At 56.4% G+C, this 18,732-nt stretch overlaps 1 protein-coding gene across 1 annotated transcript in view; it reads left to right on the forward strand.

The window, feature by feature from the left end:
- Positions 1-18,732, forward strand: part of CELSR1 (cadherin EGF LAG seven-pass G-type receptor 1) — a 137,403-nt gene that overhangs the window by 86,828 nt on the left and 31,843 nt on the right. The window contains exons 6-10 of the mRNA XM_045552772.1: positions 10,979-11,136; positions 11,734-11,897; positions 12,295-12,420; positions 12,910-13,076; positions 18,007-18,192. Coding sequence (XP_045408728.1) covers positions 10,979-11,136; positions 11,734-11,897; positions 12,295-12,420; positions 12,910-13,076; positions 18,007-18,192 — 801 coding nt within the window. The remainder of the gene's footprint in view (positions 1-10,978; positions 11,137-11,733; positions 11,898-12,294; positions 12,421-12,909; positions 13,077-18,006; positions 18,193-18,732) is intronic.

Raw genomic sequence — 18,732 nt, forward strand, 5'->3', positions numbered from 1 at the left:
TCTCTGCTTAGTGAAAACCATAATGTCATTGCCACACGGCAGGGGCTGCCATGCTCTGAATGTTTATCCCCCGCCACCGCCTCAGTCCGTGCTGCTAGAACAAGACACCTGAGCCTGGCTAATTTACAAACAACAGGAATCCATTTCTCATAGCTCTAAGAAGTCCAAGATCAAGGTGCCGGCAGGTCAGTGCCTGGTGAGGGCCTGTTCCTCGTAGACGGAGCCGTCTAGGCGTCCTCACAGGGCAGAAGAGCGGAAGAGAGCGACCCTGCTCCCATGGGCCCTTTCATTGTTGCCCTCGTTCTATCTTCACGCCTCCTCTTGATGCTGTCTGGGGGCATTAAGTTTCAACATATGAACCCTGGGTGGCACATTCAGACCATAGCACCCCCAAAGTTGTATTTTGAAATCCTCACCCCCAAGGTGATAGATGAAGAGGTGATGAGGTGCTCCTGTCAGTGGGATGAGTGCCCTTGCACAAGAGGCCCGAGAGAGACCCTCACCCCTCTGTCCCGTGAGGGGGCAATGAGCCGGGAGCAGAAGGCAGACCCTTGCCAGACAGCGAATCCGCCAGCACCTCCATCTCCGACATCCAGGCCTTCAAAAGTGACAAATGTCTCCTGTTTATAAGCTGCCAGTCTATGATGTTTTGTTATAGCAGCCCTAACAGACTAAGACAGAGTTCCTTCTAGTTTTTTCCTTCCATATACGTAACTGTTTTCTCTATCCATGGGAAACCTTGTTTTCATTCTTCTCAGTGTAGTTATTATGTATTTCCTGACTTCTCATTATTTAAACAACCTCCCCAATTGCCCCCCCGACCAGCCACCACGTCACACAGCCTCTATCCCAGCTGCCTCCGCCCTTGCTGCCCCCCCCCCGCAGCCCCAGCCCTGCTCTACCCTCTGACTCCAACAGTTGGAGACAGAGGGTCTTAGTGGAGATTTGAGTGAAGTATTGAATTATTCAGAAAAGAAGGGAGAAAGGAAAGAATGAAAATTTTTTTTTAATTTAAAATAATTTAAAGAGAATGAAAATACAAAATACCAAAATCTGTGGGAAGCAGCTAAAGCAGTGCTGAGAGGGAAATTTATAGCACTAAATACTTAGGCAAGGGGGAAAGTCTCACATCAATAACCTAGAACAAGAAGAACAAAAGCCCAAAGCAAGCAGAGGGAAGGAAATAATACAGATAAGAGTAGCAATCGGTGAAACTGAAAGCAGAAACACATTAGAGATAATCACTGAAACAAAGATCTGGTTCTTTGAAAAGGTCAGTAAAATTGGCAAACTTCTTACATGACTGATAAGAGAAAAAAGAGAGCTGGGCGCGGTGGCTCACGCCTGTAATCCCAGCACTCTGGGGGGCTGAGGTGGGAGGATCCCTTGAGCTCAGGAGTTCAAGACTAGCCCGAGCAAGAGCAAGACCCCATCTCTACAAAAAAATTATCCAGGCATTGTGGTGCATACCTGTAGTCCCAGCTACTTGGGAGACTGAGGCAGGAGGATTGCTTGAGCCCAGGAGTTTGAGGCTGCAGTGAGCTATGATAATGCCACTGCACTACAGCCTGAGTGACAGAGCAAGACTCTGTCTCCAAAAAAAAAGAGAGAGAGAGAGAAGATACAGATTAACAATATCAGGAGTAACACAGACCCTGTAGACGTCGAAAGGGTAGTAAGGGAAACAGTGCAGGCTACCCAACACATGTACGATTAAAGCCTGGACCTCAAAAAACACAAATTGCCGCAACTCACCCATGATACAGTAAATAATTCGAATGGCTGCATATAACCATCGAGGAAATGGAATTTGTAATTTAAAAATTCCCAAAAATGAAATCTCCAGGCCCAGGGGGTTTCACTAGAGAATTCTTGAGCTACGGGTGCAGCAATGACGTGATGCGTCTCGGGAGGGTTGTGCTGAGTGACAAAGGGTTGTCCAAGGAGGTCCCACACTCAGATTCCGTTTGTATAACATTCTTAAAATGACAAAATGACAAAACATGGCGACTAGATTAGTGGCTGCCAGGGTTGGGTGGGGAGGGCAGCGGGGGTGGCTGTGCGAGGACAGGGGTCCCTGCGGTGGTGGCAGTGTCCATGCCCGGGCTTGGTGCTGACCATCTCCGCGGGACGTGCCCGTTGGCGTGAGCTGGACGGAGGCTACGAGAGAAAACATCGGATATTTATCATCCCTGGTGATGCTGTGTCTTGGCTGGTGGTTCTTCCGGTCCATGTAGCTCAGCCACGGCTTGGATGCTGGGACAGCCTTGCCCACGTGCCCAGGCTTCTGGCTGTGGCGGCCAGGGTGTTCCCAGCAGCCAGAGAGCGTGAGCCCAGCGTACGGCCTCTTCAAGCCTTCTCTCGTGTCCTTGTGTCCTGACGTCCCACGGGCTGCGTCATGTGGCCAAGCCCAGCCCCTAGGGTAGAGAAATCGACCCTTGGTGACAGGTGCTGGGACGTCGCATTCACAGGGTGGACCTGCAGGGGGACATCGTCCTGGTCCGTTTTTGCCAACGATGTGCCCCACGGCGGGTACTTGGGGAGGAAGGATGAGAAGCGAGGAGGGTTTTGTGTTCACCGTGTGCCCTTCTGTGACTTCTTATGTGCACTCGTAGTCAAAAAATATATGTAGCGGGAGTATCTGGGGCACAGGATTGTGAACCATTTTGAGTTTTGTCTTTTACATTTTCTGTTTAAAAAGTCATTGGATTTAAAGAATGTGCAAGATAAAGAAGTTAAACTTCTGTGAAGTTGATGAAGCTGCGTAAAGGGCAGAAAGCCTTATGACAAAGAGGACGGCGACGGGGGCTCTTGGTTTTGCTCCCCCGCCCCCGACGGCAGAGCAGGGTCCATGCCACGTTTAAGACGTGGGGACGGGGCCCCAGGTGTTCCATTACTGCGCCAGAGGTCGCGCCCTTCACAAGCCCCGCCCGGCGTGGAGGGATCCGGGTTCCCTCCGGCGGCGCTTCCTGCTTGCACGGCCGCCGCTCGCCCGGCGCAGGTGGTGGTTCCATGAATAGCCCACGGCCACGCTGCCACCCCGGCGACGCCTCCACGCCCTCCGGTCACGTCACAGGGTGGCGTCTGTGGCCGTGGCCTTCATCCTGCCTCTCGGGCTGGGAGTGTTAAATGTCTCCTCGAGACCAAGCGAGGAGGGTAACAGAAGCCGGGGGGGGGCCTCCCAGTGGCCAGCGGGCCCCATGAAGAGAGATGAGCCCTCGGTGGAGGTGACAGCGTGCCGTGGGGGACGCCCGCCTGCTCCGCGATGGCACAGGAAGATAAGCCGCCTGGTTTCCGTTCCCAAACACGGCTGGACAGATGGCAGGAGTCACCTGCTATGGAGAGGCGCAGCCCCACCCTGGCCTTTGTGTCCCAGAACCCTGTTATGGAAAGTCACCCCAGGGGCTGGGCAGCCTTGTCTCACACCCAGCCGTGCCTGCTTCCTGTCTGGCATGGCGGCCACTGTGTCCTCCACCCGTCTGTCTCCCTCCCTCCCAGCCCACCCTGTCCCCTCTCTCCTGATGCTTTGAAGGGCCCGGTGCTGCGGCCACCTCCCTCCCTCCTGGGCTCAGGCCTTCCCTGCCTCTCCACCCCCAACCCCGGACCGGGGCAAGGAGGGTGATGGTGCCCGACGTGCATTGGCTGATGTGCCAGGCTCACGTGTGCGGTCCCACGGCCGTCACGTGTTCTCTTGCTGTGACCGTCCCTCTCCCCCCACCTTCTCTGCCTTTTCCAGCCACTTCCATGCTTTCTCCCACCAGTTCTGCACCCCTGGTCCCACCGTCACCACACAGATCCCAAGCACAGCACCCCTCAGTGGCCTGCGGAGTAGCAGGAGGGCTGAGCACAGGAGGGGCGTCCCGGGGGCTTTTGTCATGGCCCGGAACCTGGGGACAGAGGGGCCTGATAGGGCCCAGCAGGAGCAGGCCAGGGCTCTTGTAAGAGTGTGTGTGCAAGTGTGTGCATGTGTGCACAAAGTGTGAGCGCCCCAGTGAGTGTGTGAGTGAGCGTGTGAGCCAGTGAGTGTGTAGGATGTCTGCGTGAAGGTGCGTATGTGTTCCTATGTGCTGGGGAGCGTACACGCGGCAGTGAGTGAGTATGGGTGTGCACACACACGTGAGTATAAGTGAGTGTGAGCGTGCACATTTCCGGCACGCCTTTCTCCCTTGCTCAGAGGAGGCATATTTGGAAGATGGACCCTGACCCGTCAATCTTCCTTCCTGGGCCCCTCAGGCTCCTGTGTTGTGTGGCCCGTGCGGAGGAGGCCCCGGGACTGTGGCTCAGGACCGCCCGCTCCCCTCCGTCTCTCGTGTGTGGAGATTCTCCAGTTGGGAGCAACAGTGGTTGGATTTATGTGTCACACCTGTGCAGAGACATGAGCTGCTCGTGAATGCTGAGGGGGCCACAGTTTGTGCCGAGCAACTTTTTGTCTGCAAAGCCCTCAAGAGAAGGAAGATGCTGCCACAGCTTTGCAGGAGGTTGCTGTGTATCCCCTGAGGACCCCTGGCCCCCGATTTTGAGCCTTTCGCTTGTCATTGGAGAAGAAACCTTTCTCTGAGCAAATTAGTCCAAGTTCCCAGGTTCCCAGAATACCTGGGCAGGGGAGCCAGCCAGGCTGCAGAGGGGACCGGATCCTGATGGCCCAGCCCCACAGGGGCAGCAGCCGGACCCGCCGGCTCCCTCTCGCGGAGCCTGGGGCTTTTGTGTGTTCAAGGGTCGGGCTCGAGTGGGAGCTGGCGCTGTGCCCTGTTGGGTCGTTTTCAGAACAAAATTCATCACTGTGGAGCACGTGGAGACCGTTAGGAGGAACTTATTTCTATCCAGTGCCAAGTTCACACGCCATGCTCGGGGCACACCTGCCTTCTGACCCACGATTTGGCCTTTCTGAGGGTGCTGCACACCCATCGGGAAAGCACAGAGCTCTTCACTTTTGTCTGTGGCCAGAATTGTCGGTGGAACTTGAGTTAGCTCCTCTGCCTGCTCACCACATCCTCTAACTCCTGGGCTCAGCAATCCTTCTGACTCAGCCTCCTGAGTAGCTGGGACTACAGGTGCATGCCACCATGGCCAGCTAAGCTTTTTTTGTAGAGAATGGGGTCTTGCTGTACTGCCCAGCCTGGTCTCAAACTCCTGGCCTCAAGAGATCTTCCTGCCTTGGCCTCCCAAAGCACTGGGATTACAGGTGTGTGCCACGGAGCCCCAGCCCTGGTGTGATTTTTTTTTTTTTTTTTTTTTTTTTTAAGAAACTCTAGGTGATTAGTTGGTTCTGACCCTTATTGAAAATCTTTTCTTTTTGTAAAATGCTCCCACAGTAATAAGTCTGCTAGCACAGCGCATTATTGTCTTGGGTAAGCGAATGGTTGGAGGAGGTGGTGCGCTGGCCGGAGCCGGGGCTGGGGGTGGCCTGTGTGTCAACTGGGGGGGGCAGGCTTTGCAGGAGCTGCTTAGCTGCTCCGTTTTCTTAAAGATGTAAAAAGAAACTGTACTATTTTAATATGGGATGTACTGAGACAGTAGAAATTCAGGGAGAATGGCCATTTGCACATTTTTTTGGTTTTCTTCCCACGTTTCTGAGCGGCAACAGCAGCAGCAAAGTTTTGTGGGCTGCTTCCCTCCTCACACACATCCCTCACGGCACCCCACGAGGAAGGCGCTATTTTTACTCCCCGTTTTACAGACCAGTCCTGGCGTGCAGGAAGGTCACGTGACTTTCCTGCGTGGGGCTGGGGCGTGACCCCTCGCCTTCTGGGAGGTGACGCTTATGGGACGCGGCGGACACTGCTGTCCCGTGAGCCCTGCAGACCTCGGGTGCTCCCAGCTGGACCTGCGTTGGTACCGAGGACGATGGTAACATCAGCCAACCCCGCGTCACCCACAGGGTTTCAGACCCGCCCTTTCATTCGGCTCCCAGGCAGCCCTAGAGGTAGCAGCTACACACTGCCCCACTTTCTAGAAGAGTCTGCCTAGGCTCAGAGCAATGTGTCGCCTGCACCGGCCCCCTCTCAGCCAGGGCTGTGCGGGGGAACTGAGGTTATCCTACCACTCGGGACAGCGTGGAACTGTCTGCTCACCTGGTGGCCCAGAGTGGCCCAGTCGGGTCCCCTCGCAGCAGTTTGGGGTGCACAGCCCTGAGGGGGACACCCTGCCCTTCCCAGGATGCAGGTTCCCAGTGTCTTAAAGAAAACAACTGGTCTGAGTCTTAGGGGAGGGAGGGTTGTGGTTAATGTTAAACTCAGGAGAAGTAAATATTTTTGTAACTTAATTTTTGAGAGCTCTGAGCTGCTGGCGGTTGGGCTGACGGAGGGAGGCCGAGTGACTAACGCCTCTGTGCCGGGCCCAGCACCGATCGCAGGCACGGGCAGGGGACGGGGGCCCTGAGCTGTGGCTGCAGAACCAGCTCCAGCTCCGGCTGCTCCCTGCAGTTGGCGGCTGTCCCCAAGGAGCCAGCTCGGTCCTCGCTGAGCAGGTGTTTTGTCCTCCTGGAGAGATGGCATCTGTGCTGAGTTCCAGATCGTCCGGCCCATCTTCGCCACCCCGGGGAAGCTGGCCTGTTGGCCTGGCTCTTTAGTTCCTCGAACATTTACCGCATTTGGCAGAAGTGGGGTGCAGGTGAACCCAACACAGGGGGTGTCTGTTCGTCCTGCCCACCAGGCCGACCTGTCCCGGCCCTGGGGGTTCCATGGCGAGCGGAGCTGGGACCTGTGCTCTGTGCTCTGGGCGGGGCCGGCGCGGAGGGCGGACGTGCCAGGTGGCGGAAGTGCCTCAGGAAGACTCAGGTCAGGCGATGGCTTGGCCGGCCGGGCCTGGGTTTTAGACGTTGCAGTTTCAGGACACCTCTGCATGTCCGTTAACTGTCTCTCCACCGTCCTTGTCTGTCCCTGTCTTGTGTGGCCTTGGGTGAGCCCTCCCCACCTGGCAAGGGATGCAGACTTGTCAGTGACTCGCCATCCTGGGGTCAAAAGCCCCCACGTAGAGGGGTCAGCCCGCCGGAGCAGGGTCCCGTTACCTGCCCAGGCCCACCTGGGCCTCCGGAGAGGCAGCACCTGGGTCTGATGTCTGCGTTCCGGCAACATCCTGGGAGTTGGCTTGGCTTCCGCAAGTGTGCCCGAACCTGGGTGTTTTCTCCATGGGGCCCTGCCCGCCGATGCCCCATGTACCCTCAGAGAACCGCTGCGGCTGCCTCCGAGGGAGGGCTTGTCACCTGCCAGAGTTGGCAGGGGTCTCGCCCACATTTCCTGGGGCGGCTGTCGGCCGGTCAGGTTCGAGCCTCGCTGTGTTTGAGAAACGCCGGCACGGTGACCGCTGAGCGCGGCACTCTGACTCTTACAGACATTCCTGGGGTCCAGCCATCTGTGAGTGCTTTGATACGAATGGCGGTTAATCATTTCTGACACAGAGCGCGAATGCATTCGCTTCCTGAGACGTGCCCCTCCCGGGGTCTGGTTCCGCAGGCGCGGGCGCCCCACACCGCCCTCCCCGGCTGAAATCATACCCACCCCCCGCCTGCCCGCGCGGATCGAGTGCCGCGGGCTGAAAGGCTGGGGAAATGCGAGCGCCTCGCGGGGACCGAGTGCTTTGTGCGCACACAAAGGCTCCCTGAGCGGCTTAGCGGAGTGGAAGCCCGCGGGCCGGCTGCACACAGGGGGGAAAGAGAAAGGGACCGGACTCCAGTGACGACGCCTGGATCAGGAACCCGGATCTGCATGGCAGGGCCCCCTAAGGTCCAGGTCCGGCTTTACTGCTTGGTGGCGCTGCGGGTTTCTTCTGAGGTGGCGGCAGGGGTGAGCCTGGTGGCCTGTCCTCACCAGCCCTGTTCCCGCCGGCCCCAGGGCGCCTGTGCCGGCCCTGCTGGCTCTTGTCACCTCCAGTCCACGTGTGTCATGCCTGCTTTGCTCAGCCCTCGAGTGTCCAGGCCTGGGGCTCAGTGCCTTCCTGCAGGGGTTGGGTCCTCCGGGCCTGTCCCCCTGCCCTGGCAACTAGCGGACCTGCTCGTGCTGGACGGTTCATACAGTCGTAGCTTTTATGTCTGACTTCTCTCGCACGCGTGACGTTTCCACACGTGTCGCAGCATGTACCAGTGCCTCCTGCCTCTGCGTGGGTGAGTAATGTTGCACTGTGTGGACGGACCACAGCTTGCGTGCCACCCACTGGGGACAGCTGGGGGGTTCCCACTTCAGGGCCTCGTGACTCTGCTGCTGTGAACACGTGTGGAGGAGTTTGTGTTTGAGTCTCTGTTTTCAGTTTTCTTGGGCACGTGCCTGGCAGTGGAGCTGCTGCTGTTCTGTGTTCTACCTTCTCTCTGGGGAGCCCCCAACCCTGTGTCCTGTGTCACTGGCAGCAGCTGTGCCCCTGCCACCTACTGCCTGCCCACCCTGGCTGGTCCGGCCACACGGCAGGTCTCAGCACGCGTGTGAGACCGACGGGCCAGGAGCTGGGGCGTCCGGACCTGCGGGCCCCACTCGCTGCTCACTCAGGGGCAGTGTGAGAGGGGTAGGGGGGCATTGGGGCCCTGGGACTGTGACCCCGAGGAGTGGGGACAGGCCTCGGCCCTGCGGGTTCCCTGCCACTCCGCTCTGGGTCCCTCCCCGGATGGTCCAGGTCTCCACCCGGCGGGGTTTCGCTCCTTGGCCAGCAAGGCCGTCAGTGCTGACGGAACGGCGGTGGCCCTGCCTGGGAGGGGGACTCGGCCGTGCGCGCCGGGTGATGTTAATCAGCCCGTCTTCCTGAAAGTCCCGCTTGCTGCTCCGCGTCACAAACGCGGGCTGCAGTCGGGCATCTCACACCAGTAAGTGCCGCTCTGAGAACAAACGTGGATTGTGTCCTTCTGTCTTTCGCCTGCAGTTTTTGCTCGAATCTCGTAGCTCTGAGCGTCGATTATGCGCCGCGGTTTACAACTGCAGTTTTGTAAATAGTAGCTCAGTTTCATTAAAGCTTCCCAAGTATAAATGCTGTTTACGACCTTCCTCCAAAGCCACACACCCGTCTGCAAAAATGTAAATTACACGTTGTAAAGATAATCCGGGGCCAGCACAGCTCAGGAGGCTCTCATTTCCCGGGTTGCACCTGACACTTAGGCAGCCGTAATGGGCACTTCCACGTGTTTCCACCGTGCGCTGCTGTTCCAGATCGAGCACGCAGACCGTTTTTCATATGCTCTTCTACCTGCCGCTTAACCAAAAGTGAAATCACTGAGCAAATGGCTTAATAGGGTACCAGGTGGCCTAGTAAAAGCTTCCCTTGGATTTACCTGAGAAGGGTTTGTGGGAAACTCGGATCTATGTTGACGTCACCCTCCAAGTCCCTGTAATACAGAGAGGGTGGGTATTCTAATGTTAAATCCTTATCTTGTACACAGGGAAACTGAGGTACAGTGTTAGGTCCTGTCCAGGTGAGATGCTTGGACAAGGGGGAGTGGAAGTCTCAGCTGTGGGGTCCATGTACAGCCGTACAGGCTGTGCACTGCACAACTCACGAGGGTGCTGCCTTGGTGTACAGCGTCCCCTGAAGTCACACATCTTGGCCATCTGGTGAACTCCTGTTATCAGAAGTTCCATGTCCTGCCTTTCAGCCCACTGTTCCTGACCAAATGGATACTTTGTTCCTATTAAAACCTGAAGCTTTCTTTTTTAATGCACTGTGTGGTTGTTTTTTCCCTATTAAACGGCATCGAGGATGATTTAATTCTCTGTCTTAACAGCAACCAATTTCCACGTTATCATAAAGAAGCATAAGGTTGCATCACGTTACAAACTCAAACTCATCCCAGAGCTCTCAAGGGGAGGCCTTAAGCCCATCCTTTGTGGGGGTGGCATGAGGGGCACTGCTGGCACTGGGAGGAAAGGTGCTCTTGGCAGGAGCAAGGAGCCGCCATGTGTCCTGTGCCACTGAGGCCTGGTGGCACATCCCTCGAGTTCCGGTTCATCTTCACAGTTACCACCGATGTGGGTCTTGTTGCCCACGTTGTGCACATGAGGAAGGAAATCCAACTGCTTACCCAGAACTTTGAGACCCACACGCCCAAGTCTCGTGGCTGGCACGTGTGGTGTGGAGTCTCACTGATTATCCTTCAGGAAGGTGTCTGAGGGCTTTCGGGGTGGACGTGCTCGGTGTCCTGGGAGGGGCCGGCCAGGAGCTGAGACCCCTGAGTGTCCCTGCAGAAAGTGGGCCCCTCCCTGGACAGCAACCCACAGCCTCCTGAAGAAGGGAGAGGTTTTACCCCCCGTCACAGATTCCAGAAGGGGCTCTCGTCACCAGCCTTGGGACAGGCTCCTGGCTGGGACAGGGAACGCCACGCTCTCCGGGGGGAGGCGTGGGCCATCTGTGGCTGGGCAGCAGCGTCGTGGGATCCACAGCCCAGAAACGCGCTGTGGGGTGAGCAGGAGTCACGGTGTTGGGACGATGGCCACGGCTGTTCAAAAGGAAGGGTCCCGGGCTTTGGTGTTGGTGCCTTGACAAGGTACCACAAACTGAGTGGCTTCAACAACAGACATTTGTTCTCTCCGGTTCCTGGAGATTAGAGGTCTGGGGTCTGGGTGTGGGCAGGGCTGCGCCCCCCAAAGGCTCTACGGGAGGGTCCTTCTGGCCTCTTCCCAGCTCATGGGGGCCGCCAGTCCTCAGCGTTCCTTAGCTTGTAGACAGTGGCTCTGGCATGTGCCTCTGTTGTCACACGGTGTTAGTCTTTGTGTCTCTGCACTGTCGTCTTTAAGGACACCAATCATCTCGGGTTAGGGCCCACCCTGTTCCGGTGTGACCTCATCTTAACTAATTACACCTGCAAGGGCCCTGTTTCCAATAAGGTCACATTCCGAGGTTCTGCGAAAGATGCACAGCTCGTTTGGGGAACTAATTTGAAACAAGGCCTCGGGCTCCTGGCCCCTCGTCCACAAGCTGCCCTCTGCGGGTGACGTGCGGGGCTGGTGGCCCTGCCGAGGGCAGGGTGGGGAAACGCCAACACCTTCTGTGCCTTCTCTTCCCACAGCCCAACATCGGCCGCCTGGGCCTGCCCCATGGGCCGTCTGGGGAGAAGGTGGCCGTGGTGACAGTGGACGACTGTGACACAGCCGTGGCTGTGCGCTTTGGAAGCTACGTCGGGAACTACAGCTGCGCTGCCCAGGGCACTCAGAGTGGCTCCAAGAAGTGAGCATCCCAGGGGAGGGTGCTGGGTGTCTGTTACCCAAACGTGGGGTCTCCATGCTGCCTTCCCGGGGGGCCCCAACACGGGCACTCTGGGCTCCGTGCCCCAGTGCAGGCTGGAGTCAGATTCCATTCCCATGGTTGGGGTGCCTTCCCTCTGACACATTAGAACCTTCCAGAATAAGTCACCTGACAGGTATGTGTCAAAGGGCGTTGGCCAGGCTGACCCAGGGCTGTGACAGCTGGCTGGAGGACCCACTCCTTTCGCGGGAGGACCCTGGAGGCCAGAGGACAGTACCGTGCCCCATGTCCTACTTAGGTGTGGACTGGCTGGGGTGGGCAGGACTCCGTGAGTGGTCGCTGCTTAACCCAAACGTCCAGCTTGTCGGGACATAACTTGAGTGTGAGGAAACTGAGGCACAGAGAGGCCTGAAGAGCCAGCGGTGGCCCCAGCAGCAGGGTCGGCCTTTTGTTCCGGCCTCTGCCCACCTGCCCCCACCTCCCTGCTCTGTTACTAAAGCGTTTCTGGCAGCAGAGCCCGCGGCTGCCTCTTGCCACCGGGATGTCACAGAGGATGGCTCCCCCCCCCGTCCCACCCAGGTCCCTGGATCTGACGGGCCCTCTGCTTCTGGGGGGTGTCCCCAACCTGCCGGAAGACTTCCCAGTGCACAACCGGCAGTTTGTGGGCTGCATGCGGAACCTGTCGGTTGATGGCAAAAACGTGGACATGGCTGGATTCATCGCCAACAACGGCACCAGGGCAGGTAGGGAGGGCCGCCGGGGGTTGGGGCGGCCGCGTGGGAGAGGGCCACTTGCACGTCCCTGGGGAGCCATCTGTTTTCTAGAACGTATGTGCCCAGCTGTGGGCACCTCCTGGGAGCAGAGCCCCGAGTCCAGGCTCGCTAGAGGGTGCCGTGGCACTGCTGGGCCAGCCGGCCCGGGGCACACACCGTCCTAGGGTCCCGCACGTGTCACCAGATGCCAGGCCGCCTGCCGTGATGGCCTGGAGACCTGGATTCTCCCGATGTCGGCCCTGTGTGCAGGGCCGTGCCAGGTCTCATGTCCTCACCGCTGCCGGAGGCTTTCGGGTTTGGGCCTGGCCGGCGTGGGACGGGGATGTTTCCTGCACGTCAGGCCCTGCCGTGTGCTCTGCGTTGCCAGGCTGCGCTGCTCAGCGGAACTTCTGTGACGGGACCTGGTGTCAGAATGGGGGCACCTGTGTTAGCAGGTGGAACACGTATCTCTGCGAGTGTCCGCTCCGATTCGGCGGGAAGAACTGTGAGCAAGGTGAGCGCCGGCGGCCCGGGAGGCCTTGCTCTGGGGTGGTGGGTACCTGGGACCACTCGTGAGGGGCTTCTGGGGCCAGCAGCCTCTGGCCGTCCTCCGCAGGACCCCTGCTCCTGTCCCGGGCTCCCCAGCCCTGCAGGTGTGGGGCAGGACAGGTAGGCTGGGCCGGCAGGGCCCACACCTGGCGCCGCCCCCGTCTGCTGAGCCCAGGGCCCCCGAGCTGCCCCGCTCCGCCTCCCGTCCAGCCGGAAAGCCCCTTGCCGCCCCCGGCATGGTGGGAGCCCACAGGGCTTCACCACACTGCCCAGGAAGGAGGCGCCCCCAGAGTGCAGGGCCCGGGGCTGCTGGATCCAGAGGGGCAGGTGGAAGCCTCACACCAGCCTTTGCATTAAAATATAAAAGGCCCAGGACTCCGCCTCCCCTGGGGCGGAAAAGATTCTCAGAGGCCTGATTTGGGGAGGTGCCTGAGGTCCCGGCCTGTGTCCGCAGCCATGCCCCACCCCCAGCGCTTCAGCGGCGAGAGCCTCGTGTCCTGGAGCGACCTGGACATCACCATCTCTGTGCCCTGGTTCCTGGGGCTCATGTTCCGCACCCGCAGGGAGGACGCTGTGCTGATGGAGGCCACGGCCGGCCTGTCCTCCAGGCTCCAGCTGCAGGTGAGCGGACCCCGTGACCGCGGGGTGCCCGTGGGGCGGGCGGGCGCCCGAGTGAGGGGCCAGGCGCTGGGGCTTCTCCAGTGGAGCAGGAAACCTGGAGCGGCTTTTTCAAGTGGCAGCACAGTCATGCCAGGAAATGCACGGGTGACGGGAAAAGCGCGAGATGACAGTGGCAGCCGCAGTCCCGCCGGGCTCCTTCCAGGCCTTTCTTTCCTCTGGGAGATGAGTGGTGGGCGCAGCAGCGGGGCGCGTCTCGGGCGCAGCGACAGCCTCCCTCGCACCCGGGATCTGGCCTCTTTTCTGGGCAGACGAGCGGGCACCTCAGTGCCGAGGGAGCGACCGGCCCTGCGGGTGGAAGCGGCGGGTGTGTCAGGGAAACCGTGCCGGGGACACCCGCCCGGCTGAGGGTTTCCTGGAGGCCGCTGCGTGGCCTTCCCCGTGTGCTGTCTGCCTTTTTGGTCTTTACTGTTTGTTTGTTTGAAACATTAGATCAGAGTTGCTGAACACTTCTGAAAGATTATTCTGATGCACTCCATTCTCTGGTCTTTTGTGTCACAAGCAACTCCCACTCACAGAATCCTCCAAGCTCCATAGACATTTCATTTGAGAAACAATGAAAATTTCCTTTAATTTGCAAAAAAGTCCTGGTCTACTTCCACTGGGCTGCCCCGTGCCTCTGGTGGTCCCTACGGGAGGTCAGGGGGAGGGATGCCCACCTCGCCTGGCCTGGGGTTTGGAGATGGCCTGTGGCTTGGCCTCCTGCCCGCACGTCCGCGGGGACAGTGGGGACAGACGTTTTCCTGTAAACCCTGTGGTCTGTGACCCTGTCCAATCAGGGCTAAGCTCCAAAACACACCAGGTGATTCTCCCTCCTAAAAAGCGCCCTTTGTAACTCAACTTAGACCTAGTTCACCCCCACACTCAGGAGTGGCCTGTGGGATGTGTCCTATGGGAGTCCCACCTGAGCAAGGTGCTTCGTCTTGATGTGAAGGAATTCTGTAACCAGGTTGTTCTTTCGTTGCCTTTAGGCTTTTTTCCAAGTATGTATATGTGTGTACATGCATGTACACATGTGTCTAGGTGTGTGTGCATGTCTCTTGTGTATCTGTGCACATCAGTGTGCATGTGTATCTACGGGTGTGTGTCTCTGTGTATGTGTGCGTGCATGTCTGTGTGCACGTGTCTGAGTACGTGTGTGGATCTGTGTGTGTGTACTGATGAGACCTGGGTGCACGGGGCTCAGAGTGGCACTGACGTCCTTCACTCGGGTCGGTCGTTGTCTCCAACCCGAGTGAGCCTGAGGCTCCCTCCCTTCCGTGCAGGAGGTGCTGCCCTTAGTCAGCCTCCTCTCTCGCCTCGGGGCCAGGCCACGCTGGAACATGCACCCCATTGTCCTAGGATGGCCCCAACTGGTGTAGCAGCTGGCTTCAGTCCCCTCTGCTGTCACCTGCACGTCCTCCTGGAGCTGTTCCTCATTTCTTTCACTCCATTGAGTCCTGGGACTGCTTGTTGTGCTCAGTGCAGAGTGGACTTAATTCCAGGTCGGAGGAAACTGAGGCCTGGGGACTCTGCACTCCAGGCCCCATGGTGCACTCATTGCCCAGGTTCCTGGGACGGCCACGGGCCCCTCTCCTGTCACCCCTGTGGACGGTCTGTCTGCAGACACTACGTGGCAGCGGCTGGCGTTGGTGCTGGGGAGTGGACAGGGCGGGGCTGCCCAGTACCTGCCCATACCTCCCTGCTGCAGCCCGGCAGGGGCAGGACCCCGAGTGCCCACAGCGGGCTGTGCAGACCCTGCAGCAGGTCGGTTAGCACAGGGCCCCCGAGGTGAGTGGGGGTGGGGGCCGAGAGCCCAGACAGGGCCCTCCTGTCCTTCCGCACGTCACAGCCCGGGAGCCTCCTCCAGCACAGACGCAGTAGAGCGCGGGAAGGTGCAGTGTGTGCGTCAGGACAATTACAGCTGTCGTCATGTTTCCCTGGTTAACTTGCAGTTTCCTAAGTTTACCAGGCGGTCCCAGTGCTGGGCCCAAACTTGGCAAGCACCGTTCTGCTCAGGGATGGCATTTTTCTCTGTGGGGTTTTACTATCGGAACAAATTAAATTGGCTGTTTTCAATTCAGGTGATAAACTGAAGCTTGCAAGTTGTCATTTGGCAGTGGGGTCTCTGTAGGAAAAACGTTCGCTTTCGGTAGAAACAGCACTGAAAGCGCAAACTCCCGTGTTGTTTGAGTAATTACATTATGAGCGGCTCAGCCGAATAGTATGGTTTTTTTTTTCTTTTCCCCGGGAATACAGCCAGCTCTCCCTCTGGGAGTCTGGGTGGCTGGAGTGGTGGCCTTGGGGGGATCCTACAGACCCCAGAGGTCTCGCCGGGCAGTTCTCAGAGGCTGCTTTGGCTGACCATTACAGGAAGGTTCTGGATGATTTCTACTTTTGACATACTCAGCTTGCAGGCCACCAGCAGGCCCCATGAGTTCTGTGGTGCAACAGTGTGGGTGTTCCTGGCAGGTCCCTGTGGTGGGCCAGAAAAGGGTACATCGTCATCCCACAGCCCAGGCAGTTTGGATAATTGCTCTCAGTCGCCCTAAATCCACCTGCATTGTCACCTGGGATAACTCTGCTGTTGGTTGCCTCTCTCAAATCCAGTGACGGACCTCAGGTGGGAGGCAGTTACTGCCCGTAGTCCTGGGGTTCATCCTGCAGATAGCACTTTTGTTTGTGGACGTAATGTCATTTTTATCGTGGATCTGCCTGCTTTGGAGTCTTGTTGGCAAGGACAATGGAAGAGAATGGGCAAGGGAAGTTAATGAGTTGGTTTAAAGTGCTGTAGAATGAAAGGAAACAAAATGTAAAAAAGTGAAAAGTTATCTTAAAATGACTGTCAATAGAGACCAAAAATCAAAATGCATTTTTAGTTACATTTCATTTACAATCGGTTAAAAAATGTTTCCTATTTTCTGTCATTTATCTTACACCTTCTTCATATCTGTGGGGCATTTAGAAGTATGTTTCTGAGTCAGCACACATGTGGCATTTTCTAGCAAATCGTTTGGGTCCTGTTTCTAGCATAGTTGTACGTCAGAGAGCACACTGGGTGGTTTCAGAGCCATGAAATGTGTTGGGACTTGCTTTACAGCCCCGATCTCGTCTGTTTTTGTGAATGTTCCTTGTGTGCTTGAAAAGAACGTGCCCTGCACTTGTTATGCGTGTTATGGTGTTCTGTATACATCAGGTGGGTAAGTGTTGTTAATGTTATGTTCAGACATTCTGTATCATTGTGGATTTTTGTTTGTCTTCTCAGTCACTGAGGGAAGTTAATTACAAGTCTCCAAACTTAATTGCAGATTTATCTATTACTTCTTTTGATAATCTGTTGATTTTTGCTTCATAGATTTCGAGGCTATGTTATTAGGTGCATATCAATTTAGAATTGTTGTCTCTTCCCAGCAAATTGACTGTTATCATTATGAAAATCTCCTTTATCTCCAGTAATGATTTTTGCGTTAAAGTCTACTTTGTTTTTTATTAACATAGCTATACCAGTTTTCTTTCGGTTGGTGTTTACGTGATGTACTTTTTCCATCGTTTCACTTTCCACATTTTCCGTATCTTTATATTTCATGTGTGTCTTTTAAGCAGTGTGCTAATAGTTTTTTTTCAGTGCAGTCTTTTAGTTGAAGTTATCTTTAAATACGAGTATCTTAGGTCAGTTACGATCTTGTTTTCTGATTTTTCTTACAGGTATTTACACATGATAGACTCTTATCTCATGAAATGTAACACTTACTCCCAAAAACAAGTATCTAATGGTCACCTGAATCTGTTCCCTTTCAAGTTTTGTGGTTCTCCTTGTCGTTGCAAAGTCTGTCTGATTCTGTTTTCTGAATTCCCTGTGGGTCTGTTTCCCCTCTTCCTCACTTCTCTTGGTTTTCACGCATAGTGTCCTGTCTCCTCATATACTTGGTTATTTTTGATTGCGAGCTAGACATCGTACTGAAAAATTAGAACTTGAAACTAGGATGGAGTGTCCTTGTGCTGCGTGTTTGCTTCCGGCAGCCAGCTGGGCACATGGCATCCCAGCACGCATCAACACAGTCACAAACCGGGACGGTTCAAGGCTGGGCTTCCCATCCCGCGGGAGCCGGTCTGTTTCTCGTTTACTCTTAGTCTACAGCCCCGCCAGGTCCCAACCCAAAGCCAAGGACTAGAGATGCCCCCACCCCTGGCAGGCTGGAACTCCTGTTCCCTAGTTCCGTGTGCCTGAGAAGCCACACTCAGCTTTTCCGCCTCCACTGTGTCTTCCGGAACTCGCTGAGCGCCCTGGGGACAACAGACGCCAAGCTCACTTCTGCAGATTTCTGTTTTCTCCCAACTCATGACCCTGAATCTCAGTTTTGCTTTGAGTCACTCCAGTGCCTACCAACATGTTCTTTACTATTCTGTCTCTTTTTGTAGTTGTTTCAAGAGGAGGGTTGGTCCAATGGCCCAGTCCCGCTAAAACCTTGGCATCGCCCTTGGCTGTGTTATTTTAAAATACAAGCATCTTGCCCAGTTGCAATGCAGTTTTATTTTTTTCATACATGTAATTAAACGTGGAGGGTTGAATCTTGTCTCATAAAGTATAACATTTACGTCCAAGAATAGGAGCTCAGCAGGCACCTGAGTCAGCGGTGCTTCCTGATACTCAGTCCTCCCCTTTGATCTCTGTCAAAAGTTTGGTACTTTTTACTATAGAATAAGGCACGCAATTCTGTCGAGTGCTAAAGGCAACAAGAACAAATTAAAAACTTTGTCTGATTTTTAAACCCTGCTTTGATCCCGCGGTGCATCATGGATCTGCTGCGTTGCTTCCTTACCTGAGTGATCGCAAAGCACTTTCTGTGTCGCTGTCTTTGCACCAACGGAAGGTGTGGCTGTCCTTGTCCTGCAGATCCTGAACAACTACGTCCAGTTTGAGGTGTCCCATGGTCCCGCTGATGTGGCATCCATGAGGCTGTCTAGGTTACGTGTGACCGACGGGCAGTGGCACCACCTGCTGATAGAGCTGAAGAGTGCCAAGGAGGGCAAGGACGTCAAGTACCTGGCGGTCATGACCTTGGACTATGGGATGGACCAGGTGAGCTGGCACCTGCACACCCTTTGGAGCAGACCCCTTCCCCAGGCCCATGAGAAAGCAGAGCGACCCCTCAGTGTGCCGGCGACCGCGTGGGTTGGGAGATGCACCCTCCCAGACCCCCGAGTTTGGGGCTTACGTCCTGCCTTGTGCTGAGGTCACTGGTGTGTGTGTCGCATCCGCGTCCAGATGGTCGATTCCTGCAGGCGGGAACTGGGCTTTGTCCGTCGGCGTTTCCCATCGTGGTGGGAACACCTCCAGTAGCAGTTTCTTTTAGCAAAGCTGCTTGAGCAACAAGTGCGCTCGGCACTCTGCCTTCGGGGAGGAGAGAGATGCAGGGGCTGTGCCCTCGGGTGTGGTCGGAGTGTGAAGCCGGGCAGCAGTGAGACCCGGGTCCTGGAGAGGGCTGGGGGACGCCTGGGGTGCACCTGTCCAGGCAGGCAAGTGGCCCTCCAGATGGCGGACTCAGAACGCTTAGTGAACCAAACTGGTTTCCACGGTCTGCAGCCAGGTAACTCGAGACATTTTCGTGAGACGCCCACA

Source organism: Lemur catta, chromosome 6 (genome assembly GCF_020740605.2).
Source record: "Lemur catta isolate mLemCat1 chromosome 6, mLemCat1.pri, whole genome shotgun sequence".
NCBI classification, from domain to species: domain Eukaryota; kingdom Metazoa; phylum Chordata; class Mammalia; order Primates; family Lemuridae; genus Lemur; species Lemur catta.